General features: G+C 33.5%; 1 protein-coding gene across 17 annotated transcripts in view; it reads right to left on the bottom strand.

Annotated features, from left to right (window-relative positions):
• The window catches only part of GPHN (gephyrin), a 608,525-nt gene that overhangs the window by 216,324 nt on the left and 377,236 nt on the right, over positions 1 to 14,965 (bottom strand). For all 17 annotated transcript variants that reach the window (XM_032405331.1, XM_032405333.1, XM_032405334.1 and 14 more), the window contains one exon: positions 2,965 to 3,099. In XM_032405331.1, coding sequence (XP_032261222.1) covers positions 2,965 to 3,099 — 135 coding nt within the window. The remainder of the gene's footprint in view (positions 1 to 2,964; positions 3,100 to 14,965) is intronic.

The raw sequence follows: 14,965 nt of genomic DNA, 5'->3' as shown, positions 1-14,965 counted from the left end.
CTGCATGTCTAATCTGAAAGGTAAAAGAGGGACCTCTGTGGGGTTTGGCTGACTATTAGGTACTAAATTATAAATATCAGCACCAAGATGCAGTAACAGTAACAATATCAAACTCACTACTGTTGTGATTTTATGCAGCATACCATTCCTGGGATGTCTCATACGTATCTCAGATTGAATACATTCAAAACCAAAATGTATTAACTCCTTTCTCTTACCCTAAAATGAGTTTCTTCTCTTATTATTCCTTAATATAGTTAATAATATCACCCTTTACCCATATCTCAAATTAGAAGCCTGGCATTCTAACTTTTCTGCCCTACATTTTTATGCTACAAAATTAAAATAAACAATTCATCTAGAATAGATTTAAGTGCTAAAACCTATAGCCTTGCAATCTGACTTAGTAGGGAAAGGCAAAAAAACTATATTTAAAATAAAAAGGAAGTAATATCTGAAGTTGGATTATGAAGTCACTGAATTAGACTTTTCATGTAGTAACGAAGTTTTAGTCTGAGAGTTCTTGACTGGTGATAACTGGTTGGTGACAACTGTGTTTAAAGTGGTCATTATTGCTGAATATAATTCTCAAAACCTCCACCCAACAGAAAAGCTTTTGTTTTTTATTCATCCTTCATATCCCAGGTGAAATGTTCTCCTTAGAGAGGACTTCTCTGATAATCCTACCTAAGTAAGGTTTCTCTCCTATTTTCTATCAGTATAACTTGTTCATTTCTGCTTAGCATGAATCTCTTTATAATTAAGTTATGGTGAAATTATAATTATTAGAATAATTTATGTTTACCTACCTATTTATTTTAATATACCATCAACTAAACTGTAAACTCCATGAGGGCAGAGATTGTATCTGTCACTGATATAAAAGCACATATAAGAATATTAAGTTTAGGTTTAATTAAGCACTTTTATAATTTGAGACTTTCAATAGATTAATTTGACTTTCTTCACTCCTTCTAAAAAAAATCAATATTCAAACTAGTTTTTTATTACATTAGTATTCTGGTTCAGCCTTAGAAGTTTAATTTTAAAATTACACTGAAGTACTAATTTTATCTTTGAGGTATATATTCTGGTGCAGGTAAAAATTATCTAAAAGGAAAAGAACCTTATTCCTAGGTAAAAATAAAGAAAAAAAATCCTAGGGGAAAAAAATAGGTATCCAAATACACTGCTTTATTTGAATTCATTGTTATTTTGAATGCCGAAGCAGTAACTAAGGAAAAAATATTAAGACAAGCTATTTGTTCTCCTAAAGTTTCGTAATGAGCAAATTAACTTAATAGATGTTAATATTTTTATTTTTAGGATTTCACTTTAGAAAATTTGGAATGCCAAGTTATTTTAGAATTGCTTTTAATATTCCTTTTGTAATTAGAATGTAATTACAAAGTTTTAAAAAGGCTCAAGATCTACTGTGTTTAATTAAATTTAGCTTAGATATTTATGTTCACAGTATATTATTAAGGAAAAGAATACTGCACCTTGAATAGTCCCACATTCCTAACATTTGGGTCTTAATATTTGGAGAATGATTAAACATTTATAGTGGACTAAACTTTTAGCTTTATTTCCCAGACTTCAGAAATGAGTATAGCTTGTATAGTTGGGATTGAATGTAAACAATAAATTCTTTTGTTTTAAAAATCTTAAAGACATGAATAAGATTCTTCTAACCAATTCAAGTCTTAGAACTCCATGTTTTCATTCAGTTGAAGATACAGCTGAATGGCACCTGAATGGCATTAACATATATTTTGTCTAGAATATTCTTATAGTTTTTCTTCATTGAAGATTTAGAACCATAATTTTTTTAAACTATAAAATTAATATTGGTTATATTTGACACAAATCCAAAAGTGATGATATACAACAGTAACACTGTGAGGACTTTCCTGAGAAGGTTGTACCACGGTATGTAAAAGCAACTGTACTACACATATGAAGAACTGCTTGGGATTAACTTCTAAGTTAAGTCCAGTTTTAACATTCTAAAACTCATGAAAAAGTTGGAATTGAGGAAGACAGCCAAATAAGTTGTAAATTTGATGACAGAGAAGAACCCATAGTTTGAAAAATTACCTGCAGATCCCCTGAATAAATTTAGTGTACAGCTGATATCTAATACCATATCTTATTAAATAAGAAGGAATGTTACTGTTAATCTTTTGATGCCAATGTTGGATCCATCATATAGAAAACTTGAAAGCACAAATGACTAACTTAACCAGGAAAGGGACATTCCAGAAGAAAGCAGTTACAGCCATTATTAAGTCTGCTACTTAATTTATCATATACATGAAGATATGAGGCAGCAAATAAATGTCTAATCCTTTTTTCCTCCCACATATGATTCAGTACTTGGGAAAAATTATAAGAAATAAATACTAAAAAACTTCCTTCCTCCCCCAAAGGTTGGCATTAAAACTTTCTTTCTAATCAATTTAGATTTGTTTCCAAATACTAGGCAGCAACATTCCAAGTTGAATATGTTTGAAAAAATTTGGAATGATACTAGAGCAGGGAGCTACCCCAGCCTGGACAAGCTAAAAAAAAATTCTTTTGGTGACATTTTTTTATTTTGTTAATCTTACTTTTTATTGGCCAGAAATGCATTCATCCTTTGCATAAACAAATAACTTCACATCTATACTGATGAGTAGCTAAAAAATAACAAGTCTAAAACAAAGAAACAGGGAGCTACAGAAAGTAATACCTGTAGCTGTGATGTAGGAGTAGACATTTTACATGAAATTTCTATTGTCCTACTGTTGGCCTAATTTGACAATCTGTGAAACAGTAAGTGTCAATTATTTTATAGTCCATTCATTTTTCATTGCATTATCTTGCATGCAATCCAACCTTGACAAGCAGAGGGAAATATTGGTTAAATTTCCCAGACTCGTATAGTAGAACAAATTTAAGGTGCCAAGGAACTGTACTTACTTTTGGTGTTGGGCAGGAAGCTGTAGAAAGGCGAGATGTAGCCTGAGCACGAGGCGATTCTGAAGGAGTAGTGCTGAGGGAGGCTGTGTCTCGTGGGAGCACCTGAATGCCACGAGAAATGATGGAGTCTGGAATCTGAACAAGAAAAACAAGAATGGTTTAATATTCTGAAAATACCAACATTAAAATCAATGCCCGTATCTAACTTTTTTTTTTTTTAAATGGCATTCTTTGCTGCCTAGCTCTCATATATTTGGTCTCACTCACTGTTAGGTATAAATGCACCCAACAATTTGGGATAGGATAGGAACCTTCAGTTTTAAAATATTTTCTCTTACCAAATAATATTGCATGAAACTTTTTTAATGAGAGGCAGTCTAGCATTGTAGTTAAGGAGTAAAATGTTCGGCATTCATATACTGGCTCTGCTATTTAATAATTATTTAATTCCTAGATATTTTCCATTTTCCTTTCTCCACACTTTATCCTCTTGGCTCTAAGCTGACCTGTATAGATAGAATCAACAAGCCATTCTGTGCTCTCTAGTTTCTAGTTGGGTTCAGCTAGTGCCAGGAAACTGAAAGGTTAGAGGAGAGTAAGGTCTGATCTTTATTCCCCTGCCTCCTTCTCCACCAGGTTACCACAGGTTGGCTAAGTCACAGCCCTGATCATCTGACAGGGGCTTACAGCTCTTTTCTGGATTCCAGTAGCAGTTCCCTCCCTTTGCCCCATTAGGACTAGGGATATTGATGGTTCCCAGTATTACTAGTCTCAGGGCACTGCACTGTGTTTTTTGCTTTCCCTGAAATCTGCCCAAACCTTTGTAAACACACTATAGTTCCTTATTAAACTCTTCACAATTATCCATATAACTATGCTATGACTTCTGTGGGGACACTGATGGCTTTGCTTTTTAAATCACCATTTCCTTTATCTAAAAAAATGAATAATGACAGCATCTACCTCACCAGATTACTGTTGAGGATTAAATAAGATAATGCATATAAATTATCTAGCACTACAAAGTAGTACTTAATAAATATTGACTATTATTATTGATCTTATTATATTATACCTATCAACATGGTAAAAACTGATGTAATTTGAGTATCACTATTCTAAAAATATACAAACATAGGAATAAATAATGTGGATTATTCATTATAAAAATTATTATTTATGTTGATTATAAAATTATTATTTTGGGCTATGCATAATTTAGTTCCTGTTCTGGGCTAATACTAATGGGTTTAGATTTTCTGATCTCAAAATGAGAACTTGACCACTTTCAAGTTTTGAGCACAGAGGGGACATACATATGATAAAAAGATAAGCAATTAACATTCGATCAGTAAATATCTCTAACCATGTGAAAACAAGGAAGCAGCAACCATACTTTATGACTAGAAAGGTGCTCCTGATCTTATGCATCATCTGTTTCTCACAAATTTCCATAGAAGTTCTTTTATTTAGTTTCCATACCAATATCCTCATTACCAATGGTATTGCTATCATTTATCATTAGTCAATTTATGTGACTTATAAATAATGTTCTCATAACTAGGGTGAAAAGCAACGGGAATTCTGAGATGAAAAACTGCTCTACCTGCTAGTTCATTTGAGTACTGAACTATGATAAATAAGTTAAGGAAACAGAAGTAGATAGTCTGATTTAAAAGAGCTATAAGTTGCCATTAATGTCTAGCAAAAAAGGCCATGTATTAGAAAAAAAGTCAAAGAAATCTCCTATTATACTTCACATGACACCATGCTCCTCTACTTCATAGTAATTTCCACAGTTATACTACATTTATATCTGTTATAGTTTGATCAATGTCTATGTCCCATACTAGAATGCCTTGTCATGATGAAGCCATGCTTTTGCTACTATTTTATGTCCAGTACCTAAGAAAGCACATGCACAAAGTAGTATGTATGTAAGATACATAGATTTCCAGACAAACAAACACATGTGTACATATACTACCCATCTCTCTCTCTCGCTCTCTGTGTATGAATGTAAACAGGACAGTAGGATATTTCAGGGGAAAGATGAGTTTAAATTTGAAGTACATTCTTTGGGGTTAATAGTCTGGAGATACCCAATGAGCTTTTAGAAATATGAGTCTGGAGCTCAGGAAAATGTTAGGGGTTGGGTATACACTTTGGGAATTATCAATGGAGGTAACAGTTTCAGTCATGCATATATTTCAGATCATCCAAGGACACTATGTAAAAGAACAAAAGATGATGGTTGATAATTCTAGGGGAGATCCATATTACAGGCTTAACAGAAGAAAAAAATCAAGGGGAAACACAATCTGTAAATGAAATACCAGTACGTCCTATTTTTCCTATTTTGAACAATCAGGATTTATATCTATCATACTGGCTCAATTATTTTTTTTAATTTTATTTATTTATTTGACAGAGATAGAGACAGCGAGAGAGGGAACACAAGCAGGAGGAGTGGGAGAGGGAGAAGCAGGCTTCCCGCCGAGCAGACAGCCTGATGTGGGGCTCAATCCCAGGACCCTGGGATCATGACCTGAGCTGAAGGCAGACTCTTAACGACTGAGCCACCCAGGCACACCATACTGGCTCAGTTATTAAATAGCACATCTTTTCACTTCAAAAGTATTTCAGTTTGGAAGATAAATTATTTACTTTTCATATCTTTAAGAAATTGTTAGACACACAAGAGGAAAATCAAGACTGAATGAATATATGGGAAGGGAAAAGAGAAGAAACTTTCAAGGAGATGTGAAAGAATATCAACTATGGAGAGAAGATAAGTAGGATAAGAGTTGAAAAAAAGACACGACATGAATAGACATTTTTCCAAAGACGACATCTAAATGGCCAACAGACATATGAAAAAGTGCTCAATATCGCTCGGCATCAGGGAAATCCAAATAAAAACCTTAATGAGATACCACCTCATACCAATCAGAATGGCTAAAATTAACAAGTCAGGAAACGAGAGATGTTGGTAAGGATGCGGAGAAAGGGGAACTCTCCTACACTGTTGGTGGGAAGGCAAGCTGGTGCAGCCACTCTGGAAAACAGTATGGAGGTTCCTCAAAAAGTTGAAAATAGAGCTACCCTATGACCCAGCAATTGTACTACTGGGTATTTACCCCAAAGAGACAAATGTAGTGATCTGAAGGGGTACGTGCACCACAATGTTTATAGTGCAATGTCCACAATAGCCAAACTATGGGAAGAGACAAAATGTCCATCAACAGATGAATGGATAAAGAAGATGTGGTGTATATATATACACAATGGAATATTATGCAGCCATCAAAAAACCCCGAAATCTTGCCATTTGCAATGATGTGGATGGAACTAGAGGGTATTATGCTAAGCGAAATAAGTCAATCAGAGAAAGACATGTATCATACGATCTCACTGATATGAGGAATTCTTAATCTCAGGAAACAAACTTAGGGTTGCTGGAGTGGTGGGGGGTGGGAGGGATGGGGTGGCTGGGTGATAGACATTGGGGAGGGTATGTGCTATGGTGAGTGCTATGAATTGTGTAAGACTGATGAATCATAGACTTGTACCTCTGAAACAAATAATACATTATATGTTAAAAAAAAAAAAAGATAGTAGGAAGGGAAAAATGAAGTGGGGGGAAATCGGAGGGGGAGACGAACCATGAGAGACTATGGACTCTGAGAAACAAACTGAGGGTTCTAGAGGGGAGGGGGTGGGGGAATGGGTTAGCCTGGTGATGGGTATTAAAGATGGCACATATTGAATGGAGCACTGGGTTCTATACACAAACAATGAATCATGGAACACTACATCAAAAACTAATGATGTAATGTATGGTGATTAACATAACATAATAAAATGAAATAAAAAAAAGAATATTAAAATAAAAAACAAACAAACAAAAGAGTTGAAAAAAAGCCATTGAGAACTGGAAAGACCCCACCAAAAAACTGCTAGAATTCCTAAATGAATTCAGTAAAGTTGCAAGATAAAAAAATCAATGTACAGAAATCTGTTGCATTTCTATACACCAATAATGAAGCAGCAGAAAGAGAAATGAAAGAATCAATCCCATTTATAATTGCACCTAAAACAGTAAGATGCCTAGGAATAAGCCTAATCAAAGAGATGAAAGACCTGTACTCTGAAAACTATAAAACACTGATGAAGAAATTGAAGATGACACAAACAAATGGAAAAACATTCCATGCTCATGGATTGGAAGAACAAATATTGTTAAAATGTCTATACTATCCAAAGCAATCTGCACATTTAATGCAACCCCTATCAAAATACCAACAGTATTTTTCGCAGAGATAGAACAAACAATCCTAAAATTTATATGGAACCACAAAAGACCCCGAATAGCCAAAGCAACCTTGAAAAAGCAAAGCAAAGCTGGAGGTCTCACAATTCCAGACTTCAAGTTATATTACAAACTTGTAGTGACCAAAACTGTATGTTACTGGCACAAAAATAGACACACAGATCAAAGGAACAGAATGGAAAACCCAGAAACGAATCCACAACTATATGGTCAATTAATCTTCGACAAAGCAGGAAAGAATACCCAATGGGAAAAAGACAGTCTCTTCAACAAACAGTGTTGGGAAAGTTGGACAGCAACATGAAAATGAATGAAACTGGACCACTTTCTTACACCAAACACACAAATAAATTTAAAATGGATTAAAGACCTAAATGTGAGACTTGAAACCATAAAAATCCTAGAAGAGAACACAGGTGACAACCTCTTTGACATAAGCTGTAACAACTTCTTTCTAGATATGTCTCCTGAAGCAAGGGAAACAAAAGCAAAAATAAACCACTGGGACTTCATCAAAATAAAAATTTTCTGAACCGCAAAGGAAACAATCAACAAAACTAAAAAGGCAACCTACAGAATGACAGAAGATATTTGCAAATGACATATCTGATAAAGGGTTAGTATCCGAAAACTATAAAGAACTTATAAAACTCAACACCCCAAGAACAAACAATGCAATTAAAAATGGGCAGAAGACATGAACAGACATTTTTCCAAAGAAGATATACAGATGGACAACAGACATATGAAAAGATGCTCAACATCACTGATCATCAGGGAAATGCAAATCAAAACTAAAATGTCACCTTACACCTGTCAGAACAGCTAAAATCAACAACAAGAAACAACAGGTGTTGGCGAGGATGTAGGGAAACAGGAACCCTCTTACACTGTTGGTGGGAATGCAAATTGATGCAGTGATTCTGGGAAACAGTATGGTGGTTCCTCAAAAAGTTAAAAATGAAACCACACTATGATATAGCAATTGTAGTACTAGGTGTTTACCCAAAGAATCCAAAAACACTAATTCAAAGGCATACATACATGCTCCCTGATGTTTACAGCAGCATTATCTACAATAGCCAAATTATGGAAACAGTCCAATGTCCATTAACTGATGAATAGATAAAAAAGATGTGGTATGTATGCATGTATGTATATATGTATGTATGTATGTATCTATCTATACAACAGAATATTATTCAGCCATAAAAAAGAATGAAATCTTGCCATTTGTAGTGACATGGATGGAGCTAGAGAGTATTATGCTAAGTGAAATAAGTCAGTCAGAGAAAGACAAATACCATATGATTTCACTCATATGTGGAATTTAAGAAACAAATCAAATGAGCAAAAGGGGAAAAAAAGAGAGAGGGAGGCTAACCAAGAAACAGACTCTTAACTATAAAGAACACATATAGATAAAATTTAACAAGCCACAAAAAGGGAAAGAGACAGATGCCAAAGAACAAGATGGGAGTAGTTATTAGTTGTCTGAGACACAGCTATTTCATTATTTGATGAACATAGATAACTGATTACAAGAAGTCAAAAAAAATTAGAGGTAAGGAAAGGGAAGCAGTGAATATGGATTACTGAGTTGATGGACATTTGTACTGTTTCCATTTTGGAGACACTACAAACAATGTTACTATGAACATTCTAATTCTAGTATGTATCATGATTCCTATATGCATTAATTTTAGGATATATATATTCAGGAACAGAATTGCTGGTTATTGGGTAGGCATACCCTTTCACAAATTTCCAAATTGGTTAAGCCAATTTATATGTCTATTGAAAGAAAATGGCGATAGTTCCTCTTACTCCAAAACATATCTCTATCTAGTACTGTCAATATTAGCAATTTTTTTCACATCTGGTAGTAGTAATAATAGTTATCATGGTTTTAATGTTCCTTTCCCTGACTGTTAATGAGAAAAAGCATTATTTTATATGTTTATCAGGCACTTAGATGTTCTTTTTTGTAAAGTCCCTGTTTAAGTCTTTTGCCCCAATTCTCCCTTATTGGGTTGTCCTTTTTTACTGAATTGTTAGATTTTAGTATCTATCCTGGATAACTAGTTCTTTATCAGTTTTATATGGTGAAAACATCTATTCCTATTCTGTAGCTTGTTGTCTCACTTAATCATGTCTTATGGTTAACAGAATATTTTAATTTAGCCAAATCTATCAATACTTTCCTTTATAGCTAGAGGGTTTTGTGTCTTAAAAGGAATCCAGTGGAAATGGCAGAGTAGGAAATGCCAAAAGTCCATCACTCCATGAAAGAGGTGACTAAATTAGCAAAAATGGTCAGAATCAACCAGGTGAATGCTTAATCAAGGAAAAAAAAAAAAAAAAAACCAAAACAACTATTCCTCCACTAAACAGCTCAGTGGTACACTTGAAGACACAGCCCACATTCCTGGTAAGCATTCTTAGTACTGGAGGAAGAACAAACCTTATTCTAAAGAATTGCAGTTCTTTGTTTCAATATGTCTAGTGGCTCAATGAAGGACATACAGGGTTTGCTTTTATTTCCCCTAACCTGGAACTTTCCCTGGGGTTCTGCAGCTAACCAGGAGGTGGTATTGTTCAAAAATATAAAGGCAAATATATTAACTACTGCTCTCAGGGCATGGGATGACAGTTGGGATAAAGAGTAGATTCACTGAGAAACTTGGAAGGAAAGGCTATGTAATGAAATGCTTTCAGGCATTAAGGACTTTGAAAAGCATATTCCTGGGAATCCAAAGGTTCATGTTTATGCCCAGGGTTAGCCACATCCTCAGAAGACTACCTAATCTTTCAACTCTTGCTGAACTTCAGACTCTGCACAAGCAGGAAGTGAAGGCTAAGAGTTGTAAACTGGCTAAGTGTCAAAGGCATGCCCTGATACATACAAAGAGTCCAAGTGAAAAGAATAAGAGATTATCTTTTTCTGTATACACTTTCCTCAGGCATTTAAGGAAATCTCTGTTGAATCACTAGCTGACCACACAGCTAATGGAACACAGACTTCAGTTACCAATAATTAATAACAGACTTGACAAGAAAGTTAATCAACAAACCAAAAACAGTAATTACGACAAAGAGCAATATCATACCCCAGGGAGGGGGAAGAATCTGATTTCCAGAGTTTCCACTTGTAATATTCAAAGTGTCCAGTTTGCAACAAAAATTATAAGTTATGCAAAGAAACAAGAAAGTGTGGCCTATGTATAGGGAAAAAAAAGAGGAATAAATAGAAACTGTTATGGAGAAAGCTCAGACACTAGACTACTGAAAAAATTTAAATCAACTATTTTTTCAAGATTGTTTTGGCTACTTGGGGTCTTTTGTGGTTCCATATAAATTTTTAGGATTGTTTGTTTACCCAAGGATACAAAAATACTGATTTGAAGGGACATATGCACCCCAATGTTTATAGCAGCCTTATCAACAACAGGCAAATTATGGAAAGAGTCCAAATATCCATCAATGGATGAATGGATAAAGAAGATGTGGTACATATGCAATGGAATATTACTCAGCCATCTTAAAGAATGAAATCTTGCCATTTGCAAGGATGTGGATAGAGCTAGAGTGTATTATGTTAAGCAAAATAAGTCAATAAGAAGAAGACAAATACCATATGATTTCACTGATATGTGGAATTAAAGAAACAAAACAGATGAACATAGAGGAAGGGGGAACAAAAGAGAGAGGGAAGTAAACCATAAGAGACTCTTAACTACAGAGAACAATCTCAGGGTTGATGGAAGGAGATGGGTGGAGGATGGGTTAAATGGGTGATGGGTGTTAAGGAGGGCACTTGTTGTGATGAACACTGGGTGTTATATGTAAGTGATAAATCACTAATTTCTACTCCTGAAACCAATATTACCTTATATGTTAATTAGAATTTAAATAAAAACTTGAAATAAAAAAAAAATCAACTATTTAAAATATATTGAAAGAACTAAAGAAAACTATGGATAAAAAACTAAAGAAAGCATGGGGAAGATGTCTCCCCAACAAGGAACAGCTTTTAAAGAGACAGAAATAATGAAAAAGAAACAAACAGAAATTCTAAAGTTGAAAAAAATAGTTGACTCTTGAACAATGCGGGGATGTGGATGCCAACCCCCTGTGCAGTCAAAAATCTGTGTATACCTTTTGACTCCCCAAAACTTAACTACTAATAGCCTACTGCTGATTGGAAGCCTTACCAATAAACAGTCAATTGACACATATTTCATATATTATATGTATCACATACTGTATTCTTACAATAAAGTAAGCTAGAGAAGAGAAAATGTTATTAAGAAAATCATAAGAAAAAATAAACTAAAAGAAAAGAAAATCATAAGGAAAAAAATACATTTACAGTACTATACTATGTCTATTGAAAAAAAATGCACATATAAGTGGACCCACACAGTTCAAACCTGTGTTGGGGTTCAACAATAAAACTAAAATAAAAAATTCTCTACATGGGTTCAGCAGCAGATCTGAGCAAGCAGAAGAAAGAATTACTGACTTGAAGATAAATCAATTGAGAATACCCAATTTGAGCAGAAAGAAAAAAAGAATGAAGAAAAATGAGCAGAACTTCAGAAAACCATGGAAGGACACTAATAACTGCACCAAGATATGCATAATGGGAGTCCCAAAAGGAGAGGAGAGAAAGAGGCAGAGAAAATATTTGAAGAAATAATGACTGAAAATTTTCCAAATACGATGAAAGACATAAGTCTACATGTTCAAGAAGTTCAACAATTCCAAGTTAGATAAAGAGATCTACACCAAGACACATTATAACAAACCGTTGAAAGTGAAGGACAAAGAATTCTAAAAGCAGCAAGAGAGAAGCAACCTATATGAGAGATCCTCAATACGATTAACAGCCTATTTCTCAGCAGAAACTATAGAGGTCAATAGGTAGCAAAATAACATATTCAAAATGCTAGAAGAAAATGAACTGTCAACCAGAAATTTTATATATGGCAAAACTATAATTCAAAAATGAAAAGGAAATCAAAATATTCTCAGATAAACAAAAGCTGAGAGTTCAATACTAGTAGACATTCCCTACAAGAAATGCTAAAAGTTCTTCAGGTTGAAATGAAAGGACACTAGACAGTAATTTGGAGTTCACATGGAGAAATAAATAACACTGGTACTCAACATAGGTAGATATAAAAGTAATACATATTTTGGTTTGTAAATCAATACAGTTTAAAAAGAAAACTATATAAAACAATAATTGTAAATCTGTGTTGATGAGCACACAAGGTATAAATCTGTATTTTGTGAAAATAACATAAGTGAGGGAGATTGGGCAAAGATTTTGCATAATATTTAAACTAATTTGGTATTAATCAAACTAGACTGTTACAAAGTAAGATGTTAATTTTAACCCCTGGAGCAACCACTAAAAAGATAACTAAAAAAATATTTGCCAAAAGAAATGAGAGAAAAATGAAAATGACACACTAGAAACTATCTATTAATCAAAAATGAAAGAAGTAATGGAGAAAATGAGGAACAAAAATAATAAAAGAAATATAGAAAATAAACTGGAAAAAAAATTACCTTATCAGTAATTACAATAAATGTAACTGGATTAAACTACCCAATTAAAAGTAGAGACTAGCGGGATGGATTAAAAAACATGATCTAAGTATCTACTTTAGGTCCAAAGACACAAATAGGTTGAAGGTGAAAGAATGGAAAGATTTTTTTCTATGCAAACAGTGATCAGGAGAGCTAGAATGGCTATAATGATATCAGACAAAATGGACGTTAATAAAAAACTGTTACAAGAGACAAAGACATAAAATAATGATAAAAAGGTCAATCCATCAGAAGATGTAAGAATCATAAACATATACACACCAATAAAAGCCCCAAAATATATGAAGCAAAAACTAACAATACTGGAGAAAAAGTCCAATGATAATAGTGTAGGAAACTTCAATGTTCCACTTTCAAAAATGGTTAGAACAACTAGTCAGAAGACCAACAAGTGAAACAGAAGATTTGAACAACAGTATAAACTAACAACCATATAGAGAAAAATCTACCTGGTAACAGTAAAATACACATTTTTCTCAAGTGAACAGGGATCATTTTCCAGGATAGACTAAATGTTAAGCCACAAAATATGTCTCACTAAAATACTGAAATCATACAATGTATCTTCTCTGTCCATAATGAAAGGAAAGTGGAAAACAATATAGAAAGAAATTGGGAAATTTACAAATATGTGGAAATTAAACACATTCTTAACTGAAGAGTCAAGGAAGAAATCACAAAGGAAATTACAATATTTTGACATGAATGAAAATGAAAACACAATATACCCAAACTTACAGTTGCAGCAACAGTAGTGTTCAGAGGGAAATTTGTAACTACAAATAAAGAGGAAAATTTCAAATCAATACTCTAACCTTCTACCTTAAAGAACTAAAAAAATAAGAGCAAACTAAACCCAAAGCAAAGAGAAGAAGAGAACTAATAAAAAGTATAACAAAGATAAATAAAATAGAGAACAGAAAGACACTGAAAGAATCAACAAAACCAAAGTTGATTCTTTGGAAAGAGCAATAGAACTGACAAACCTTTACCTAGACTGGCAGAAAAAAAGAAAGAAAACTCATATTACTAAAATCAGGAATAAAAATGGGGACATTACTATTGCTCTCACAGAAATAAAAATTATAATACTATAAACAATTGTATGCCAAAAATTGGATAACCCAGATAAACCCAGAAATTATGAAAATTGGTAGAAGAAATAGAAAATCTGGAGTAGACATATAACAAGTATGAATCAATAATCAAAAAAAAAAAAAACAAAAAACACACCTTTCAACAAGGAAAAACTCAGGGCCAGACGGCCTCACTAAAGAATTCTATCAAATGTTTAAAAAAAGAATTAACACAAATCCTTTACAAACTCTTCCACAAAACTGAAGAGGTGGGAACACTTCTTAATTCATTTTATGGGGCTCGTAGTACCCTGATACCAAAGACAAATAAACACATCACAGGAAAAGAATATTATAGACCAATGTTCTTTATGAATATAGATGCAAATATCTTAAATAAAATACTGGAAACTGAATCCAACAGCATATTAAAATGATTACATACCATGACCATGTGGGATTTATTCCATGAGTGTAAGTATGTTTCAACATAAGAAATATAATCAGTATAATCAGACATATAATCAACACATTAACAGAATGAAAAAAAAAAAAAAACCCATGATCATCTCAAGTGATGTAGAAAAAGCATTTGACAAAGTTGAACACCCTTTCATGATAAAAACACAAAGAAAACCACAAATAAATAGAAGGCAACTTCCTAAATCTGATAAAGGGCATCTAAGAAAAACCTAAGACAAAAAACTCCCCCCTAAAATCAGGATCAAGGATGTCTTCTTTCACCACTTCTTTTCAACACTGTACTGCAAGTTATAGCCAGGGAAATTAGAGAAGAAAAAGAAATAAAAGGCATCCAAATTGGAAAGGAAGAAATAAAACCATCTCTTCATGGATGATATAATGTAATACATATAATATCCCATAATCCACAGAAAGATTAGAGCTAATAAATTCAGCCAAGTTGCAGGATACATGATGAACTCACAAAAATTAGTTGTATGTTTATATA

Source organism: Phoca vitulina, unplaced genomic scaffold, assembly GCF_004348235.1.
Source record: "Phoca vitulina isolate PV1807 unplaced genomic scaffold, GSC_HSeal_1.0 scaffold7, whole genome shotgun sequence".
In the NCBI taxonomy this organism is placed as follows: Eukaryota; Metazoa; Chordata; class Mammalia; order Carnivora; family Phocidae; genus Phoca; species Phoca vitulina.
The sequence above is the reverse complement of the archived record's forward strand: the minus strand, read 5'-3'. Positions and strand labels throughout refer to the sequence as shown.